At 48.5% G+C, this 20,170-nt stretch overlaps 1 protein-coding gene across 6 annotated transcripts in view; it reads right to left on the reverse strand.

The window, feature by feature from the left end:
- The window catches only part of FANCA (FA complementation group A), a 3,206,914-nt gene that overhangs the window by 301,857 nt on the left and 2,884,887 nt on the right, over positions 1 to 20,170 (reverse strand). For all 6 annotated transcript variants that reach the window (XM_069646037.1, XM_069646039.1, XM_069646038.1 and 3 more), the window contains one exon: positions 2,830 to 2,892. In XM_069646037.1, coding sequence (XP_069502138.1) covers positions 2,830 to 2,892 — 63 coding nt within the window. The remainder of the gene's footprint in view (positions 1 to 2,829; positions 2,893 to 20,170) is intronic.

The raw sequence follows: 20,170 nt of genomic DNA on the forward strand, positions 1-20,170 counted from the left end.
TTCATGAAAGATGGCAAAGACTAGCGTCTTCCTCTCTTTTTCTTCTTCTTTGGAGAATAACAGGAATCTTTTGGATGCTTTGGAAAATGTATCAGTCTATTCAGTTTCTTTCCCTTCGGACGGTCTCACCGTTAAGGGTGTGGTGCTCGGTGACGTGGAGGAAGAGGTTCAGAGTGTCAATTTCGATTAGTCTTTCCTTCAGCGACAATAGTGTCATGAATGGGCACGAGCTGCAGTTGGCACTCTCATGATCAGCACCACAAGCAAATCTTGTGAAGATTGGTGATTGACATTTTTGTGTTGGCAAAATCCTCACAACGCTTGAAGTTGGAGGGTTTCAGTGTCTCCATTCTGACAAAAAACATTAGGGATACTTCAGAAATGGTTCTGAGGTGCAAAGTGTTCTGTGTGTGCGGAGCATGCAGAAGAAAGGAATTGGGGTCATGGGGCTCGCTGTTGGCTATTTATATGAACATCACGCCCGGTCCTAATGCTGAGGATGGTTAAGAGGTTCTCAAAGCTGGAGCGCAAAGTGCCTCCTGGTATCAAACATTTTCTTAAGTTTTGCTGCTGCCGCAAAATATATCTAAAATGTGGAATCTGTGGGAGGACTTTAACAAATGCATGGTATCAACAGTGATGACAGACACACTTGATAACAGTTCAATGGTTTTTATTGAACTTCAAATGGGTTTGAAAAACGCATATCTAATCCTGAATCTAAAGATGGGAGCATACTATGACCATCAAATAATAATACAAAGTCCTAGTAGAATTTTGTCAAAATAAAAAGGCCTATACTAATAAACCTATTCCCAATACGTACTTCTAAATACAAATAGAGTGGGAAACATTGTGTTAAGCAAAAGAGAAGTGTACAAGAAATTATATGACGGGATATTTGAGCCGTTGGCTTCCCTTCACCATGTTTGCAGCATGGGACAAGGCAGCACATTTGAGCTTAGCACACGCTCTGGCTTTTCTAGCACGAGGATGCAGTTCAAAACCTCAACATCAGGGCCTTCTGTACCAAAGTCTCTTTGCCATTCAACGTCTCTTATTTCAGAGGGCCTGATGCGACACAACAAATATTAAGTTAGTTTCCTCTCAGGATTTCACATGTAAAACTTCTCGGGTGATTAACTGCTCACCCTGGATCCCCCTCCCCAGGGCTCAGACCAAATTTATCTACTTTTCCAAACTTTCTTTACTTCATCGAAATCGAAGACTTTCGCAGGACAACTTTGATTCACAATTTTTGTTCTCTTCTTAATAGAACACTTTTTAACTTCCACTTTTGCCACTTCTGATCTGCATACCTTACAGAGACCTTCAATTGAGCACCTACGCTGTGCCGGACCACTCTGTTAAAACGTGTGTGATAAAATATGCAGGTAAAGTTGAACTGCTGATGAGTGATTGAACTTTGAAATCAAGATACGATACCTTTGTCAATGTTCATTCCAGCGCCCGCAATACAATGTTGCTGCTTGCAACCTTGCCTTCAACACAGACTGGTCTGTTATCATTCGCCCTAACTCACCGGCTGTGTTGATTTCACTGACGCTGCTTTGTTCTTGGAGCCAAGGACTGTACTATGACGGCTGTTGCTTCTCCCCACCTTACTTATTGACGCGCGAGGGCCCCGGGTATCTCTGACACACAATGCAGATTCTTCAGCCTGGTTTCCGGTCTTATGCTTTCTAATATTGAGGGTTCTTGAAAGTAACGGTTCCTTGTCGGAAAGGTCAAGGGAATTTCCCTCCTTGCAATCCCCTCCTGTTTTGCGGTCTTTCCTCTCGCATTCAGCTGCCATCTTGAAACTGCTGTTTCCTCGTGTGCTTTGCCTCGCTCAGAGTGTGCTCTCATGTTCTGCATTTTATCCATATGGGGAAGCTTAATTGAAGTCAGGTGTGTGTGTGATGGTTAGTAATTGCCTGTCCTCGCCTGACCATTGTATTGGGACACGTCGGGTATACTGCCCGGGTGCTGGTCTGATTTCTGCCATAGCGAGCTGTCCGTGTGAAAGTGTTTGTGTTGTAAAAGGGTGGGGGCTGGGGGGTAGAGTTCCTAAGTATCCTACCTGGTTGGATGGGGCAAAGGTGATACAGGGAAGGGTATACTGCATCTCACCATCCGGTGTCCCATTCCCACTCCCCGAAGACCCCTCACCCATGTGATCCTCCCGCACTGGTCCACCCCCAGGAACTGGATCCAAAAGCAATGGCCGTGTCCTGGCCACCTGGGTGAAAGATCCCATGGAGACTAGTGGGAAATATTCCTTCTGGTTTTTCACAGGACACAATCCATTGGAAACAGGGAAGGTGATGGTTGTAGATCATACATTGGCATCTGCACTCCTTACAAGATTTAAACCCCAATTTAGAAGGCAGCAAGATAAAGTGACTGCTGCTCAAAAACAAATTCTGTGCTTGACCCCAGAAAAGAAGACCTGAAGAAAATTAACAGCAGGTGGATTGTATATGCATTGAGGGCATCACTTAAGGAGAAAAGGGTGCTAAGGCGATGTGATTGAGTCAGCTTCTGAACTGTGTGGCAACACCTAGTGGCTGTTGGAAAACATTTTCAGAAAGTTTGCGCTAGTAAGAGAATTCAGTGATGAGGAATTATATGGGATAAATGCATCCATTAGAAATAAAGTGTTCTTTTTAGCAAATTTTGGGTAGTTTCTTTTGTGAATGTTTGTATACAAACATGAGTGGACAGACTCTGCTGTACCCACTTACACTCGAGTGGGCCTCTGATTGCCTCCTTATATTTGCATTTCTAATTATGCCATTCCTAAGAATTGTGCTAATGTGGATTTACCTTTGATGCTGATCTGGAAGAGATGACATCCATGACAGAAAAGAACAACAGAGGAACCAGGAGCTGCAAAAAAGCAGAAATTAATTCAATCAGTGACCAGTAGATTTCAAAATTCAAGAAAACCGCAGATCCTAGGAAATTATGCTTGTGTAACTTTGCTTATACATTAAATGTTTTCTGGGCAAGTCTTCTGAGTATTGACAGCACGTGACACAGTCCTATTGATGAGCCAGGCAGCTGTGAGGAAAGGTGCCTAAGGGAGGCCATGCACTCTGTGATGCTAACCCCATAGTTGATATGAACTAATTACTTACCTCTCAACAATCTTCTTTTTGATGGATGATCCTCTCACAGATTCCTCCTCTATGATTTCCCTTATCCCAGCGCTGCTCTTCTCTCAAAAATTTTCCACCACTCTGGGACAAAGTGCAGCTCTGCCCAATGCCTTTACATGCAGGATGAGATATTGGGTCCGTTTATACAGCGAGCTTAAGTGACAGCGGCTGCTGCAATACCTCCTCTCTGCAAAACTCACCCTCCGCCTCTCAGGAATCGTCTGCCTTGGCTCTTTCCTAGTGCAGGTTGCCCATGGCTCCCCTGGCCTAACGAGGCAAACGGCCAAAAACCCCTGCCCTGTGACGAGGATTGCATGGTGAGCTGCTGGATCGCGAGTTCCAAGGATTTAGCAGTCGCCTTAGATGGCTGGACTTTTTGGAGGGCGTCATCAGCCTTAGCACCAAATAGGTTCTGTCCGTCAAAAGGCATATAGATCGGCCTCGAGTGGACGTCGGCCGCACACCCGAACATCCTTAGGCATGAATGGTGCCTGACTACTGTGCTAGTCGCCATGTGTTAGGCAGAATCCTATGCAGTTCCCTTAGGGACCACTACACACAATTAAGACCCCTACACACAATTAAGACCAGGGGTGGCAATACAAGTTATACCTTTGGTACAAGCCTGTACCGCTATGTCAGAGTGGTAGCAGTGGCAGAGCAGCCAGGCTTATCTCAAGAGTATATGAGCAGTAGCAGAGATTACACAAAAGGACCACAATTACTGTGACTCAAGCAAACACTGACTCAAGGTTTCAGGTAGAAAAATATAAGTACATTTATTTTTAAACCATTCGTCATAAACACAACACTTCTATTAAACTTAACCAAAAACCACATTTTAAGTATACTACAACTAACCAATTCACTTTGTACAGTAAGTCTCAGGGTAAGTACTCTGTGTTTGAATGAACCGATGTTATGAACAAAACACGTTACCGCGAATACGATTGCGATCACTTTTTGACAGTTCGGTCTACTAAATAAACGCGTATCCGTGACATGAAATGCTACCGGGGCAAAAACACACTTAGGACCTCAGATACCCAGAGGGAGTTGGAGTCAAAAATCACAGGCAATATTTTGGTTAGGCAGACAGAATCGCAGACAGAATCGAGAAACACTCGGAGACAGGAGTTCAAAAGTCAAAAGGCCGGAGCCAGGGTCAAGTGACACCGGGGGCCTGTTGCCGAAGATCACACAGTAGGACAGTTCACGATTCAACGTAGCCAAAAGTAATTTATGATATGATATGATATGATATGGCATTTGTAACACGTGTTTCAAGGCGTGACGAGGCAGGGAGGAGGAACAAGGGGAAGACAGACAACGATCCTACTAGGCCAGGTGTCATTTAGATCGCGCAAGTGCAGGGGTAGGGGGGGAGGGAAAAGTGCAAGGGGAAGGGGAGGGGGGGGAAGTGCAGTACAGGGTAAGTAGAATAAAAAAATAAATAATAGGGCCAGCTGGTGGCAAGTGCAAGGTAAGTGCAGACAAGTGCTGGGGAGGGGGGGCTGTAGGGATACAGAGACAGTCCCGCAGTGCAGGGGTTGCCAGGGAGGCAGTGCAAGTGGAGAGTGGCTGGGCCAAGGACCGAGGTCGGAGAGTTGCAGTTGCAGATTCAGTGCAGTTACGGTGAAGAATTTAGCAGGGGAGAGGGAGAGAGAAAGCAGAAGCAAAGAGGAAGGTTTTGAGGTGCTTCTGGAACCAGAGATGGTTCTCCTCAAGTTTCAGGGAGGCAGGAAGGCTGTTCCAGAGGGAGGCCCCTGCTGCGGAGAGAGATCTACCCCCAGCTCGTTGCTTCGAGAAGAGGCTGACCCTGAGGGAGTTGGAGACGGATGAGCGAAGGGCTCGGGAAGGAAGATATTTAGGAAGAGAGAATTGAAGGTATTTAGGCCCAAGGCCCCAGAAGGCTTTGTGGACAATGCAGAGGGTTTTGAACTTAATCCTCGCAGCCACTGGGAGCCAGTGTAGATATTTCAGTCCTGGAGAGATACGGTCCCTGGGCTTGAGGCCAAGGACAAGTCTCGCAGTCCTGTTCTGGATGAGTTGCAGAGGGCGGAGAGTGGAGGCAGGCAGATTAAGATAGAGGCTGTTACAGTAGTCCAGCTTCGAGAGAACCAAGGCTCAGGAGACAGTGAGCTCTGGGGGAAGGAGAGGAAGGGAAGAATATCTCTGAGGAGGTGCAGCTGGTAGTGTGACTTCTTAGAGACGTCAGATATATGAGGAGAGAAGGAGAGTGTGGAGTTGAAGATGACTCCGAGGTTTTTTGCCTTGCAGGTAGGAGCAGGAAGAGGGCCAAGAGAGGCTGGCCAGAGAGCTGCAGGGAAGGTGGGAGTGGGTGTGCTGATGAGTAGAATCTCAGTCTTACTGGCATTAAGGCAGAGGTCATTGGCGGCACACCATTCCTGGATAGCAGACAGTCAGAGATGAGGGAAGGAGAGGAGGAGGCCGAGGGTAGCCTGAAAATGAGCTGGGTATCGTCCGCATAGCACTGAAAGTTGGGGCAGAGAGCGGCGATGCGGTGGGCAAGGAGTGCCAGATACTGGTTGAAAAGCCAGGGAGACAGATTAGATCCCTGGGGGACACCACAGGTAGAGAAAAAGATGTCAGAGAGGAAGGACCCCAGTTGGACCTGGGAGGGACGATTGGAAAGGAAAGAGGTCAGCCACGCCAGAGCCTGACCAGTGATACCCAGGTTTTCACAGAGAGGGTTGAGCAGGATGGCATGGTTGACAGTGTCAAAGGCAGAAGAGAGATCGAGCAGAATGAGAACATACGGAGTGTTGGAGTCGAGGTTCGAGAGCAGGTCCTCACGGATGTTCAGGAGAGCAGTTGGATATTGTCAATGTTCGGAAGCAAAGGTTATAAGAAGGAGGGAAGACAAAGGGCAAGCCTTGGAGATGAAGAAAAGGGGTTCACCCAGTTTCCTCAAGCAGAACACAGTACTTTATTCCAATGGTGCAGCTGGTGCCCTGGCAGTTGTTCCTGTTGGTTTCCCGCAGACCCACGGTTCCTGGAGCTTTGTTGTGAAGGAGGACGTCTGAAGGAGGTCTGCACCACACAGGGATGAGGCCGGCAGCAGCGACGAGGAATAAAAGGTGTGCTTCTTAAAAACAGAAGAGGCTCTTCAGATGGCTATCCGGACCACTACAGCAGCGTGCAGCGATTTCGACCAAGGAAGAGGATCCTCTGGCTGTGGAAGATGAGCTGGTTATCCCCACCAAGCTCAAGGGAAGAAGACTCCAGACTGGATTTTCTCTTAGTTGTTGAAGGGAAGATAGCTCAGGACTGCAGCAGGGCTTCACCGGGACGGGGTAGTTGCAGCAGCCTTCGTTCTCTCTGCTTCTCTTCGGTTCCTTGTAGTTCCAGTGGAGACTCGCTGACTTCTAGCCCAAGAGACCTGCCTTTTATGCACAAAACCCCCATTCACACAGCCTGGCTGTCAATCACCCAGCAGGGGGGTTGTCCAGCCTGGACACCGCCTCAGCCAATCATGGCAAGTGCGACTTGGGTTTCCTAGGATACCCTGTGCAGGGGGTGACTACACCCCTCCCTCACATTCAGCCCGCCTAGACACCCAGGCGCCTGGTGGAGGGCTTCTGAGCAGAAGCCTGCCAAAAGACAGAGAACAAAGAAGGCAAACCTAGGTTGCCGTGTAAAGTAAAACACAAGAAGGACTTTAACAAAAATAAATGGAGAATAAACCGAACCAGAGCCAAAAGAAAGACGATTTGGTCAAGCGGGTTTATGTTCGAGGCTAATATAATAGCCAAGAACAGTACGACGTTTATCTAATATAATCGCGGTAGAAAAGTTAGGGTAGATACCAATGCCACCAGCCAAGTCTAATTGTTAAAAGAGCGAAACGATGCTCTAGGAGGTACAGATAAAAAGGGATACAAGTTAACCCTTTCCAGTACTCCATGGAAAATGGGGTGTACTGGATCTGTGGTAGATTGACTAAGTAAAGTTAATGGTAACTTTACCCTTTTCTGGGGGACAGTAGTCGCCTCAGAAATGGATTCAAGGGAAGTCTCAAAGGCAACCCTGTGCCACGGCACTGAAGGTGCTGTGTGACACACAAAAAAGAAGGGGGCTACTGAAGTGGTGTACTTCAGAGTCCACAATCACATAAACAGATGGAAGCACATAGCAAAACACAGGTAAGAGTGGGGGAAAAGCTCTCACTCTTACTAAGTGGAAAAAAATAACTCCAGAAGTCCAGCAAAGCTGCTGGGGGACTCACTAGGTGAGGGAAATTAGCCATAAATGAGAATTCTCCTAACAACAGGATAAAGAATTCAGGTCCCTCTCGTCGCACCAAATCGAAAATGTACACCACCTGCAGGCCTAAATGGATTTTGCCGCAGGACTCCGAGTGGAAAGGAGCAAATCGAGGATGTTGTCAGACACGTCCCACTCCTTGCACCTCAGCCTCTCAGTAGCCAAGCATGAAGGTTCAGGCTGCTGAGGTTTGGGTGGAGGACCCGCCCTTCTGAAAGGGAGAGCAAGACGCCTCTCCGCAGAAGGCACCAGGGAGGGTAGATGGACATGTCCAGTAACTCGGTATATGATGATCTCCGGGTTTTATCTGGGGCAATCAGTATATTTGTGGTTCCAAACAGACGCAATCTCCTGAGAACCGGCGGAATTACAGGGATTAGCAGGAACGCATGAAAGGAGGTCAGAAGCTCACTCGACCGTCAGCGCATCCCCAGAGCTAACGAATGAGGACTTTTCGTGGAGCAGAACAACTAGCACTTCCTGTTGAAACTGGAAGCGAACAGGTCCACTCCTCCAGAGCTTCCTTACAGAGCTCCAACTCGTGGTAGGCTGAAATCTGTTTGCTGAAGGCATCCGCGGTGACATTCTCTCGACTGGGCAGATGAACTGCCATTAGAGAGGCACCGTTCTCCAGAGCCTAGAACCACAGTCTTGTTGCTTCTCTGCAGAGGCAAGGACCCCACACCACCTAGTTTGTTGAGGTAATGTATGATCACTGTGTTGTCAGTCAGGATTAGCACAGTCTTGTGTTTCACAGATGGGAGGAAAGCAACCTGGTCCAGCCTGATGGACCCTCAGCTCACCGTCAGGTCTGACAGGTGAGCATCCCAACCAGTCGGAGATGCGTCTGTGGGGCCAAGGTTGGTGAAATAACATGCTTTTCAGCAAGTTGTCTCACACAGTGCTCCAGGCAAGACACTGAGCCACCTGGTCCCAGATTTGCAAAGGTTCCGACATGTGGCCCGGAGTCTCTAACTACTGGCAAGAGAGAAGCCACAGAAGTAATCTCATTTGCAGCCTCACCTGCGGGGTCACTAAGATGCAGGTGCCCATGAGGCCCAGAAGGCGCAGGAAGGCAGAGACAGGGATGTCATGGGTGTTAGTCTTAGCAGTGCACAGTGGTGGTGTGAGTTATGGTTGCTTAGCTTACCATAAATGACGAATTTCTAGGGTTTTTCCGTTTTACTTGTAACCATAAAATGGATAGGTAGTTGTTAGTGCAAAGTAACTATAATGTCCCTTTCAAATGGCTGTTGCACTTGAATTTCATAGGTTTTTATTAGGACATCTGGACCATAACGTACCTTCAACAATGTTTTTTGTTGGTCAATTTCATAGGTTTTTAGTAGGGTACTTTATCCGTAACGTTCCTTTAGCATAGTTTTTTTCTGTAAAGGTGATAGGTTTTTAGTAGCACAACTAAACCATAGCATCCGTTTAACAATGTTTTTGTCAGTGAATTCCATAGGTTTTTAGTACAGCACTCTAAGTAGAAAGTTCCTTTATCATAGTTTTTTCAGTAAAGGTGATAGGGTTGTAGTAGTACAACTTAACCATAACGTCCCTTTAACAACAGTTCTTGCACTGAATTACATAGGGTTTTTCCAGGATACTCTTAATTTTTATAGATCTACTATAGAGCATAGTGAAACCGGTGGCTCCATAGTAACGGCCACAGTGGTTGCGAACTATCCGTCAGTTGGCAGACATCGGGTGGCATCCAATGTGCTGAGAAAGGCAGGGTTGCTCGTACATAGTGGTTGCATTCAGCAAAGAGAAGGCACATGTACAAAGAGCACCATGTATGTGCATTGCAAGGAGAAATGGAGTAGGTCTACAAACTCTGTACTTGTGAAACAAACAGAGCAAAAGCATACAGTATACACCATAATAGAATGCTCCAATAGGTGAAGTGAGGTCTGCGTCCAACAATATGACAATGCATTACTTACCGTAAAAGCATTTCTGATGGTTGTATCTGCTTAGATTCACATGCTGTGCATAGGTCCGACATCCAGTGGTCACTGCGGAGTATTGCATTTTGTTTTTCGTAGTCGAAAAGGGGACGTCGACAAGGCGTGTCTGTAACACTATCCCTATAGTGACGTGCATTGTACCCACAATCCCTCACGTGTCGAGGTCCCTCTGTTTGTATTTTTCTGCCCTGAGGGAGCCTTCTAGACGTGAGTGAGTACAGAAAAGAGAGAATATATAAAAAAGGTGTCTATGTTCCTTCCATCCGAGCGGGGAGGAAGGGTGGGCGCATGTGAATCTAAGCAGATACAACCATCAGAAATGCTTTTACGGTAAGTAATGCATTGTCTTCTGATGTTTGTTAATCTGCTTAGAATCACATGCTGTGCATAGACTAGCGAGCAGTACCCGGAGTTGGAGGTGGGTTATGAGAAGGAACAGTAGAGAAAAGATGTCTTAATACTGCCTGTCCCACCTGGGAGTCAGATCTAGAGTGTGTATCTAGACAGTAGTGTTTTGTAAAGGTGTGCACAGAACTCCAGGTAGCCGCTTTGCAGATGGACTCAAGGGGAACATTTGCAATGAATGCTATGGAAGCCCCAGTGCCTCGAGTGGAATGTGCTCTTGGCTTGAAGGGTAGTTCTCTCTTAGCAAGAGTGTAACAGAGAGTGATGCATAGAACAATCCATCTAGATATAGTGGACTTTGAAACTGCATCTCCTTCTCTTCCTGCTGCCACAGAGACAAAGAACTGATTAGTCTTTCTCAGTGGTCTGGTTCTTTCCATGTAGAACATGACTGCTCTGCATACATCTAGTGTATGCAGACTTTTTTCTCCCAAGCTGGAAGGGTTTTGAAAGAACGTTGGTAGTTCTATAGAGTGGTTTACATGAAATTTTGAGATGAATTTTGGTGCAAACCTTGGGTGTGTGCGTAGAACCACTTTATCTTTGTGAACTGTTATGAAGGGGTCTAGTACAGAAAGAGCCTGTAGTTCACTTACTCTCCTAATGGAGGTGATAGCTATTAGGAAAGCAGTCTTAAGAGTGAGGTCTTTAAGAGTTGCTTTGTGCATGGGTTCGAAAGGGGGGCCCATGAGTCTAGAAAGTACCACATTTAAGTCCCATCCGGGAGCTGGGTTAGCTATTGGAGGGTGTATTCTTTTTACCCCTTCCATGAAGGCTTTGATAACTGGTATCTTCCACCACGACACTTTAAGTTGGGAAGTGGTGTATGCAGAAAGTGCCGCTAGGTGGACTTTAATAGAATTGAACACTAGACCTGAATCCAGTAAATGGGTCAAGTATAGGACAATGTTAGTAGGAGAGCAGTCAATTGGGTTGATGCTCCTATTTGTACACCAGATGACAAATCTTTTCCATTTGCTAGCATAGCAGTGGCGAGTATTTGGTTTTCTGGCTTCCCTGAGGATGTCCATACATCTCTGAGGGAGTTGTAAATGGCCAAATTCTACGATCTCAGGAGCCAGGCTGCTAAGTTCATGGTCTGAGGGCATGGGTGCAGTGTCTTGCCCTTGTCTTGTGACAGCATGTTGTATGGGCAGGGAAGTTTCACTGGGGGAGATAGGGACATCTCCATCAAGTGAGCGAACCAAGGTTGCCGGGCCCACATTGGGGCCACTAGTATCATGGTAACCTGCTCCTGGTGCACCTTGTGCACCACTTTGTTGAGAAGGGGAGTCGGGGGAAAGGCGTAAACAAATTTCCCTGACCATTGAATCGACAGACCGTTCCCCTTGGATTGGTTCTGGGGGTACCTGGAGGCGTAACTTTGGCATTGTGAGTTTTCCATAGTTGCGAACAGGTCTATTTCCGGAAAACCCCATTGCGTGAAGACGTCTAAGACGATGTTTTCGTGCAATTGCCATTTGTACTCTTCGGGCAGTGGGAAGTCTCTGCTGAGCTTGTCTGCTAGCAGATTGAGTTCCCCTGGTACATGTTGCGATAGTAGAAACATGTTGTGTCTGAGAGCCCACTTCCATATATTCTGGGACAGTTTGGACAGTCCTGGAGAGTGAGTGCCCCCTTGTTTGTTGAGGTAGTACATGGCTGTGGTGCTGTCTGAGGACCATCACTGTCTTTCCTTGCAGGTGTTTCTGAAAGGCTTTCAGTGCCTTGAACACTGCTAGAAGTTCCAGCAGGTTTATATGTTTGGATGCTAAGCTCGGAGTCCACGCTCCGTGAGCAGTCTGATGGGATAGGTGAGCCCCCCATCCTGTGAGGGATGCGTCTGTGGTTAGAGTGGCTTCTACCGCGGGTGTGGCAAAAGTCTTCCCTATTAGCAGGTTTTCTTTTGTCCACCACCTCAGCGAAAGAACTAAGGCCTGCGAGACCACCACTAGATCGTCCCATTGTCCGCTGGCCTGACACCACTGGCTGTTGAGCCACTCCTGCATTGGGCGCATGCGCAGACGCGCGTGAGGTACCAAATAAATACATGACGCCATCATCCCTAGCGAGCGCATAGCTTTGCGTACCGTCACCTCCCGACCTGTTACATAATGGGGGATCTGAAACAGCATGTTTTGGACCCTCTCGTTGGAGGGGAAGACGAGGCCGTCCTTTGTTTGAATTAGAGCCCCTAAAAATTGTTTGGTTTGGCTGGGTTCTAAGCTGGACTTCTTTAAGTTGATGGAGAAGCCCAGTTGGTACAAAAGGTTTACGGTCTTTTGGGTATTGGAGAAGCATGTTTCGTAAGAATCCCCGGTTATGAGCCAGTCGTCGAGGTAAGGGTATATTGGGATGGATAGCCTTCGCAGGTGGGCCGCTGCTACTGCCAGTACTTTTGTGAATACTCTTGGAGCAGAAGCTATCCCGAAGGGTAGTACTCTGAATTGGTAGTGTTTGTTCTCTATCTTGAACCTGAGGTATTTTCTGTGTGCTGGCAACATTAAAATATGAAAGTATGCATCTTTCATGTCTAGCGTTGTCATGTAATCCCCCTGTGATAACAGTGGGATTACTTCCTGCAAGGTCACCATACGAAACTTCTGTGGTTTGACAAAGTTGTTCGCTGGGCGCAGATCTAATACAGGGCGCATGGTTAAGTCCTTTTTGGGTACAAGGAAGTACACTGAATAAATACCTTCTGTTACCTGAGATAGGGGGACAGGTTCTATTGCTTCTTTTTTCAGCAGTTCTTTTACTTCTTGTAAAAGAATGGTGAGGTGCTCCAGTGATCTGCGTTGGTTTCGTGGGGGTTTGTACTTCGGGTAACCGTTGAATTCTCTGCAGTATCCGTGGGTTATGGTTGATAATACCCATCGGTCTGACGATATTCCCTCCCATGCTGATAGGAACGATGTTAGCCGGCCCCCGACCGGTGATGCATGGGAGGGGACCCGAATCTTCGGGTCATTTGCTGGTATTGGGCGTGGAACCTCTGGGGCTGGAGCCACGACCTCTTCCTCTGCCACGCCGTTGGCCTCTTTGACTGAACTGGGTGTTACCCTGGTTAGAGGGCCAGTTGGTAGCAGAGTAACATTGTTGTTGGTTTTGCTGCTGTCTTTGGCCACGAAAGGAGCGTCTATTACCATAGCCTCGCCTGTTAGGGGGTCTAGATATTTGATCAAGAGTCTTGATGGTATCAAACTCTTTCTTAGCATGTTCTAGTGCCTCATCAACTGCCCTCCCAAACAGATGCGTCTGTTCTATGGGTTTATTTATGAGGGAGGCTTGGGTTTCGGGTTTAAAACCTGAATTGCGTAGCCAAACGTGTCGTTTGAGAAGTATTCCCTGAACCTGGGATCGGCCAGCAGTCTCAGCGGCATCTAGGGAGTTCTTAACGATGCCCTGGTTTACAAGTGTTCCCTCGGATATTACAGTTAGCAGACGTGACCGCAGGGGTTCAGGTGCGTCCTCTGCCTCGCTGCGCAGCTTGCTCCACTGTGCATCTGCGTAGCTAGCTAATAGGGAGTTGTTATTAGCAATTCTAGTAGAGAAGGCGGCGGAGGTCGTGATTCTCTTCCCAAGTGCGTACAGCTTCTTGCCTTCTTTGTCAGGTGGTGCTTCACTAGTGGATAGTGGTACCCCTGCTCTTTTCCTTGTGTTGGTAACTACAAGGGAGTCCGGAATAGAGTGTCCTCTGATGTATAAAGGGTCAGAGGATGAAGGGCTGAAGAGCTTTTCTATTCTAGGGTTGACCCCTCTTACTAAAGCTGGATTAGAAAGGAAAGGAGAAATTCTTCTCTTAATAGAAGCCAGGAGTGGAATAGACTGGCTAACAGGGGCTTTTTCTTTAATAACTCTTTCTACAAAGTCTATGTCTGGAAGAGTTTCCCCTGTGTCAAGCTCAAAATGCGCTGCTGCCTTGCGCAATAGTGCATTGAGGGAAGGTTGGTCATCTATGGGAGAGGAGTTCCCAATATGTGAATCCTTGAGAAGAGAAGGGTGAAAGGCATCAGGGTCTGAGTGCACTGATGGGGATTGCCACGGCTGCACTGACGGGGATTGCCAGGGCTGCGATGTAGCTGTATCCTCTTCGAAATTAGTGTAAGGATCTTCTTCGAACCCCTCTTCCTCAAGTTCTTCTTTTTGCCCACCCAAACACTCCTCATCTTCCTGAAGGTATTGCTCCTCCTCAGTGAGGTCATATACATCTGTGGAAGGGGGAACCAGCCTAGGAATCTTGACTCTAAGGTCATCCTGGGGCCATTCTCTTTGTCTTTTGTGAGTGGGTGGGTCTTGGTTTCCTAGAAACCTTTCCATTTTCTCCATGCAAGAATGGAGTCTTTCAAGGGTCTCATGGGGTTCCCCTGAATAGTCTAGAGGGGGGAAATCTGTGTTTTCACCTTCGAACCGCTTCGAACGCTCCCACAACGTCGACGAGAGGTTACCGTCTCCTTCTGAAAAGCCCTCCGGTAGTTCAGAAGCGTCCTTAGATGAAAGGGGCAGTTCTTGGCTACCTTTGTGCTTTTTCGTCGCGGTATTCGACGTTTGTTTCGTCGTCCGCGCACGTTTGTCTTCGGAGACAATTCTCGCTAGGCTCTCGACAACGAGTTTGTCAGTCGAGGGCTCTGGTGTCGACGTTGTGTGCGTTGCGCGTTGTACCTCGACGGCCGCTCTATGGAGCGTTACATCGGATGTTTTTGGGGTAGCGCCCGTGTTAGATGAAAGCCCAATCGCTGGTCGCGGCTGCGCTTGCGGGTGGGGCTTGAGACCTTTACGGTCTGCGGTAGACGCCGGAGTGCCCTGCGTCCCCTTCGGCGCTGATGGATCCTTCGTTCTCGACAAAGAAGAGCCGTGGGTTGTATGTTTAGCCTTATGGGGTTTATGTGCGTCCTTGTCGCCGGGGTGTTCATCCCCATAAGCAGGGCGTGAGCCGAACCCGTCGGGGCCGGGGACGGACGTCGAGGAGCGGGAACGTTCCTTCTGGGGGTTCATGACTTCCGTAACGGACGTCGACTTATCGCCCTCCTCGTCACTTTCAGTAACAGCGGCAGCGGGTGAGGAAACTGACTTCGACATCGCGTAGTCCGCCCACCTTTTAACCCTTCGTTCTTTAAGGGTTCTAGGTTTCAAGAGCTTGCAGGCTGCGCAGCTGTCCTCTTTGTGATCGAGGGGCAAGCAATGATTACAGAGCTTGTGCTTATCCTTCCAAGTATATTTGCCCCTGCAGCGTGGGCAGAACTTAAAAGGTGTCCTCTCCATAGCTGAGGCAATAATAGCTGGCGATAACAACCCCAAGGGAAAGAAAGGGGAGAAAGAAAGACATTCTCAAAGAAAAGATAAAAGTTCGAACCCCCACTCTCCCTACTGTATGTTGGCCGTCGAGGCCAGGCCACGTATTCGGCAGCGCCGAAGGATCTCCTCCGCTCTTCCTCTCCGTCGAAAATCTGTTCGGCGGAGAAACAGCTTCACAGCTAACGTCGAGGGGAGGGATCGTTAATAATATATCAAGTATAACAAAGGACCGAGGTCCGTGGCAAGTATTAGCAATGTCTCTCTAGGAGCTCCGCGAAAGGCGACCAGAAACTGGGCGGAAAAAAACAATCTGAGGGACCTCGACGCGTGAGGGATTGTGGGTACAATGCACGTCACTATAGGGATAGTGTTACAGACACGCCTTGTCAACGTCCCCTTTTCGACTACGAAAAACAAAATGCAATACTCCGCAGTGACCACTGGATGTCGGACCTATGCACAGCATGTGATTCTAAGCAGATTAACAAACATCAGAAATATATATTTTGTTTAATTCTTTTTATTAAGTTTTCAACAGATATCTCATAACATGTCCCCAAGGGAACCAAAGTAAAACGTTATAACCCTAAAATAATAAAGCAATAAAAAAAAACTCCCTCTACCCCCTTGCCACGGTGCCGCCGTCAGTCTGCCAGTGTTTCCGACCCACTCGTAGATACTCCTAGGGGTCATACCAGTTCAAGAAGCCTAAGGCGCTGCGGGCGCCAACCAATCCAGAAGTCGTCCTTTAGAAAAGTGGGGACCTCGCCCCATTTGCCCACAAAGTTCTGTAGAACATTGTTCATAGCGTACGTAGCCCACTCTATTGCGACCAAGTACCATACTTTGCGCAACCATTCCTGGAACGTTGGAATAGTTGAACATTTCCATCTCTGTGCAATAAGCGACATCCCTGCTAAAGTAAGCATCACCCGCACTCTTTCCCTACCCTTGGGCTCCCCCGTTGTCTCAACTGGTCTTATTCCCAACAAGGTCCACTCTGGGGACGTGCCAGACCCGGGCCCAAACACTTGTTCAAACGCTTGTGCAAGTTTGGACCAAAAAGGGGCTATTTCAGGACACCTCCACCACAAATGTTCCGCTGAGCCCACCTGCCCACAACCCCTCCAACACAGACCCGACGAGTCGGGATACATCTTGCACAGGCGCGCCAGAGTGTAGTGCCACCCAAAAAGAACCTTGTACCAGGTTTCTCTAAATTGAGACGATCGCACTAGTTTAGGGATTTTCCTCCAGAGCTTCTCCCATTCCCTCCTCTCAATCCTCCTGCCCAGGACCCGCTCCCACCTTTCCATGTACGCCGACTGAGGTCTCAATATTGCCGCGTCCAGTATCTTATATAGCTGAGAGATTAAGCCCTTTGAGCCATCATTAGTCACGAGAAATCTCTCAAACGTAGTAGGGGATCTGACAGCTGCCTCCCTGTTCGTGGGGTGCAAGAGCCAATGACGTAGTTGGGAATATCTCAATCTCTCCCCCTCCCCAATTCCAAAATCTCTCTTACAATCTAGAAATGAGCTGATTTTACCCCCTATAAACATGTCCTGCATTCTAAGACACCCACTATCCTGCCAATTCTTGAATGCATCCCTCTCCAGCCCAGGAGTGAAATCTCTATTATTAAATAGAGGTGTGAATGGGGAGAGGTAAGTAGTGATCCCCTTATGTTTAACTAGCCTGTCCCAATTAACTGCTACAAGCTTTGTAATATCGCTTTTGTACAAGTGCCCCGGTCGGTGCTGCTTGGGTAGCCACAGGACCTCATCTAAATCGTGTTGTGCCACAGCCCTATCCATTCTGAACCAATGTTTTTGTTCCCCCTCCCGAAGCCACTCTCTAATCACCCTCAGCTGTGTCGCCTCATAGTATTGTTTAAAGTTGGGCACGGCCAATCCCCCTTCATCCCTTGGGGCCATGAGAAGATGCCTGCTCACCCTCGCTCTCTTCCCCTCCCATATAAATTTATGTGTGATCGCCTGGAGTGCCCTAAAAAAGCTGTTCGGAACTACCTGAGGGATAGCCTGAAATAAATAGAGTAGTCTCGGCAGGGTAACCATTTTTATTGCCGCTAACCTCCCAAGCCAAGACAACCGTAGGTTCCTCCACTTCTCAAAGTCCTTGCTAATTTTACCCATGAGAGGGGGATAATTAGCTGCATATCACCCAGAGAGACGTGGAGTAATTCTGACCCCCAAATATGCAATGCCCCAGGTCGCCACGCAAAGGGTGTTGTATTTTTTAACAACTCCCTCCCTTCTATCCCCAAGGAAAGATCCATCAATTCGGACTTGTTCATATTAATGCGTAACCCCCGAGGCTTTCCCAAAGTCTTCTAACAACAATATACAATTTTTGGGCGATTCCAGAGGGTTAGTTAGGGCGAGCAGCATATCGTCTGCGAAAGCCGCAACCCTATGCTGTCCGCCACCAAACGGAATGCCATGAATCCCTTCCGATTCCCTGATAGCCTGTAACAGGGGTTCTAGGTAGATCGCGTACAGCAGCGGCGATAGAGGACACCCCTGCTTTGTACCTCTCTGGAGCAGGAACGATCGCGAAGTAGTCCCATTGACCATCACTCGAGCCCGAGGACTGTCGTAGTTTGCTTTGACCATCTGAAGGAAAGAGCCCCCCCAAATCCATCCTTTCCATAGCCTTGAAGAGGAAAGACCACTCCACCCGGTCGAACGCTTTTTCAGCGTCCAATGAGAGCAGTACCGCCGGGGTGAGGGTCTTCTCCGCCTTTTCCACAAGATGCGCCACCCTCCTGATATTATCTGCAGTCTGTCTTCCCCTTATAAACCCCGCCTGGTCCTGGTGCATATCTTAGCGTCAACATTAATGAGCGCTATGGGCCTATACAAGGTCCTTTCTAGGGGATTCTTACCTGGTTTCAGGATTAGGGATATCTTAGCCTCCGACATAGATGGAGTGATATGCGCGGTTTCTTTAAAGGAGTTAAAGAGGTAGGTTAGTTGGGGCACCAGTATCCTGGCAAAGGTCTTATAAAATGAGGCTGAAAACCCGTCGGGGCCGGGGGCCTTACCTGTCGGCAACATCCTAATTACCCCGTATACATCCTCCTCTGTGATTTCTCGCTGTAGACCTAACTGGGCATCCTCCCGAATTGTATGTAAGCTTATCTTTTCCAGAAAATCCTCTTGAGCCTGGGCACTAGGGTTCTGAGATGTATAGAGGTGCCCGTAGAATTGGGCCATAGATTCAAGGATGTCTTCCGTACGGGTGAGCCTATCCCCTGAGTCAGAGTTTAAGGCCGAGATTATGTTCCTAGAGGACGCCCCCCGGAGCAAGCGAGCCAGCAAGCCATCCGCTTTGTTCCCTTTAACATAAAATTTGGACCTGACCCTGAGGAGAGCCTCTTCTGCTTTCTTTGTGCGCAAGATACCCAGTTGACTTATCGTCTGCCTGTATTCCCTTTGATTTTGTCTGCTCGGGACCTCGGCCACCCTGGTTTGTGCCTCTTCCACCTCCAATTCAAGTCTGGTCTCCAGGGCTTGCAGCTGTTTATCCCTTTGTGCTTTGGCCGCAATAAGTTCTCCCTTCATTGTAGCTTTGAAGGCGTCCCACCTTGTGTCTTCCCCTGTGTCCCCCCTGCGATTACAAAAAAAAAAAACTCATTCATTTTACCCTCTATTCGTTCCCTCATGACAGGATCCCTCAATAGGTACTCCGGGTACTTCCAACCCCATACCCCTTTCCTTTCCCCCCTATGTCCAGGTCCATAGACAGGACTTTGTGGTCAGCTATTCCCTTGGGGCCCACCTCGATTCCCCTGACCCTTCCCACTAGGGCAGCCGAAACCCAGATGTAGTCTATTCTGGACTGTGACCCGTGCACCTCGGAGAGAAAAGTGTAACCCTCCACACTTCCTTTCAGTTCCCTCCAGACATCTCTCAGGCCCAGGTCTGTCATCATGTCCCGCAATTCCGGCGAGGCCACCCCTCCCCCACCAGTCCTCCTAGACCCTCCTGATCTGTCCCTAGCCCTGTCCCAAGCTATATTTAGATCACCCATTATAATCACCTGCCCTGATGCCCATTCCCCTATTTTTTTTAAAATGCCCCTGAGGAAGGTGTCCTGCCCAGAATTAGGGGCGTAGATTACCCCTATGGTGAATATCTCCCCTGTGATTTTCCCCCTCACAATTATGTATCTGCCCTCCTTATCCCTAAGTATGTCCTCCATCTGGAAATTGACTGACCCTTTTTACGGCTAGGGCCACCCCTCCCGTCTTTGCGGGCCTCGGTGCCTGGAAAATCTCATCAAACCCCCTCAGTTTGAGCCGGTTCTGGTCTTTCCGAAGTAGATGGGTTTCCTGCAATCCCAGGAAGTCTGGATTTCCCCGTTTCGTGAATTGCTCCAATTTTTTACTTTTGAGTGGGGAATTGAGACCCCTGATGTTATGGGTCACCCATTTGAATTGAGATATCTCCCCAGCTTCTGCTGATTGTGTCCCCCTTCACCTTTTACTTCCAATAGATCTAGGCCGGATAAAGCTCCTGTAAACATTGACACGCCCACCGCGACCCTGAGGCAGCACCTAGGGGATCCCCCTCTCCCCCAACCCCCTGTCCCACCTCCCCCCACCCGATCCCCGAAGACCCTAGAACTAGGCCTTCCCGAACTCCCTGTTAACCTAACAGGCTTTCTAGCCTCTTTTGATCCCATGATGTTTGCCCGAGACTCCTCTTCTCCTCCAGAGAATTATAAAACTGCATTTTGGTCCACCACCCCTTAAAATTTACCACACCCCAACTTAGTTCTCCTCTAGCCCAGATCTCTCTTCCACTAGACAACCCGGTTCTCCTCCTCTCCCCGGGTGCCCCCGCGCACCAGATTTCCTTCTTTTACCCTCGCCAACAACCGACCCCGGGTGCCCCCGCGCACCAGATTTCCTTCTTTTACCCTCGCCAACAACCGACCATTCCCAAGGTCGAGGTCTCGTCCCTCCTCCACCCTGGACAGACTTGCCCCAGCCTGCCGCCCCTCGTTCCCAATCCG

Source organism: Ambystoma mexicanum, chromosome 2p (genome assembly GCF_040938575.1).
Source record: "Ambystoma mexicanum isolate Mex_15411 chromosome 2p, UKY_AmexF1_1, whole genome shotgun sequence".
Taxonomy (NCBI): Eukaryota; Metazoa; Chordata; class Amphibia; order Caudata; family Ambystomatidae; genus Ambystoma; species Ambystoma mexicanum.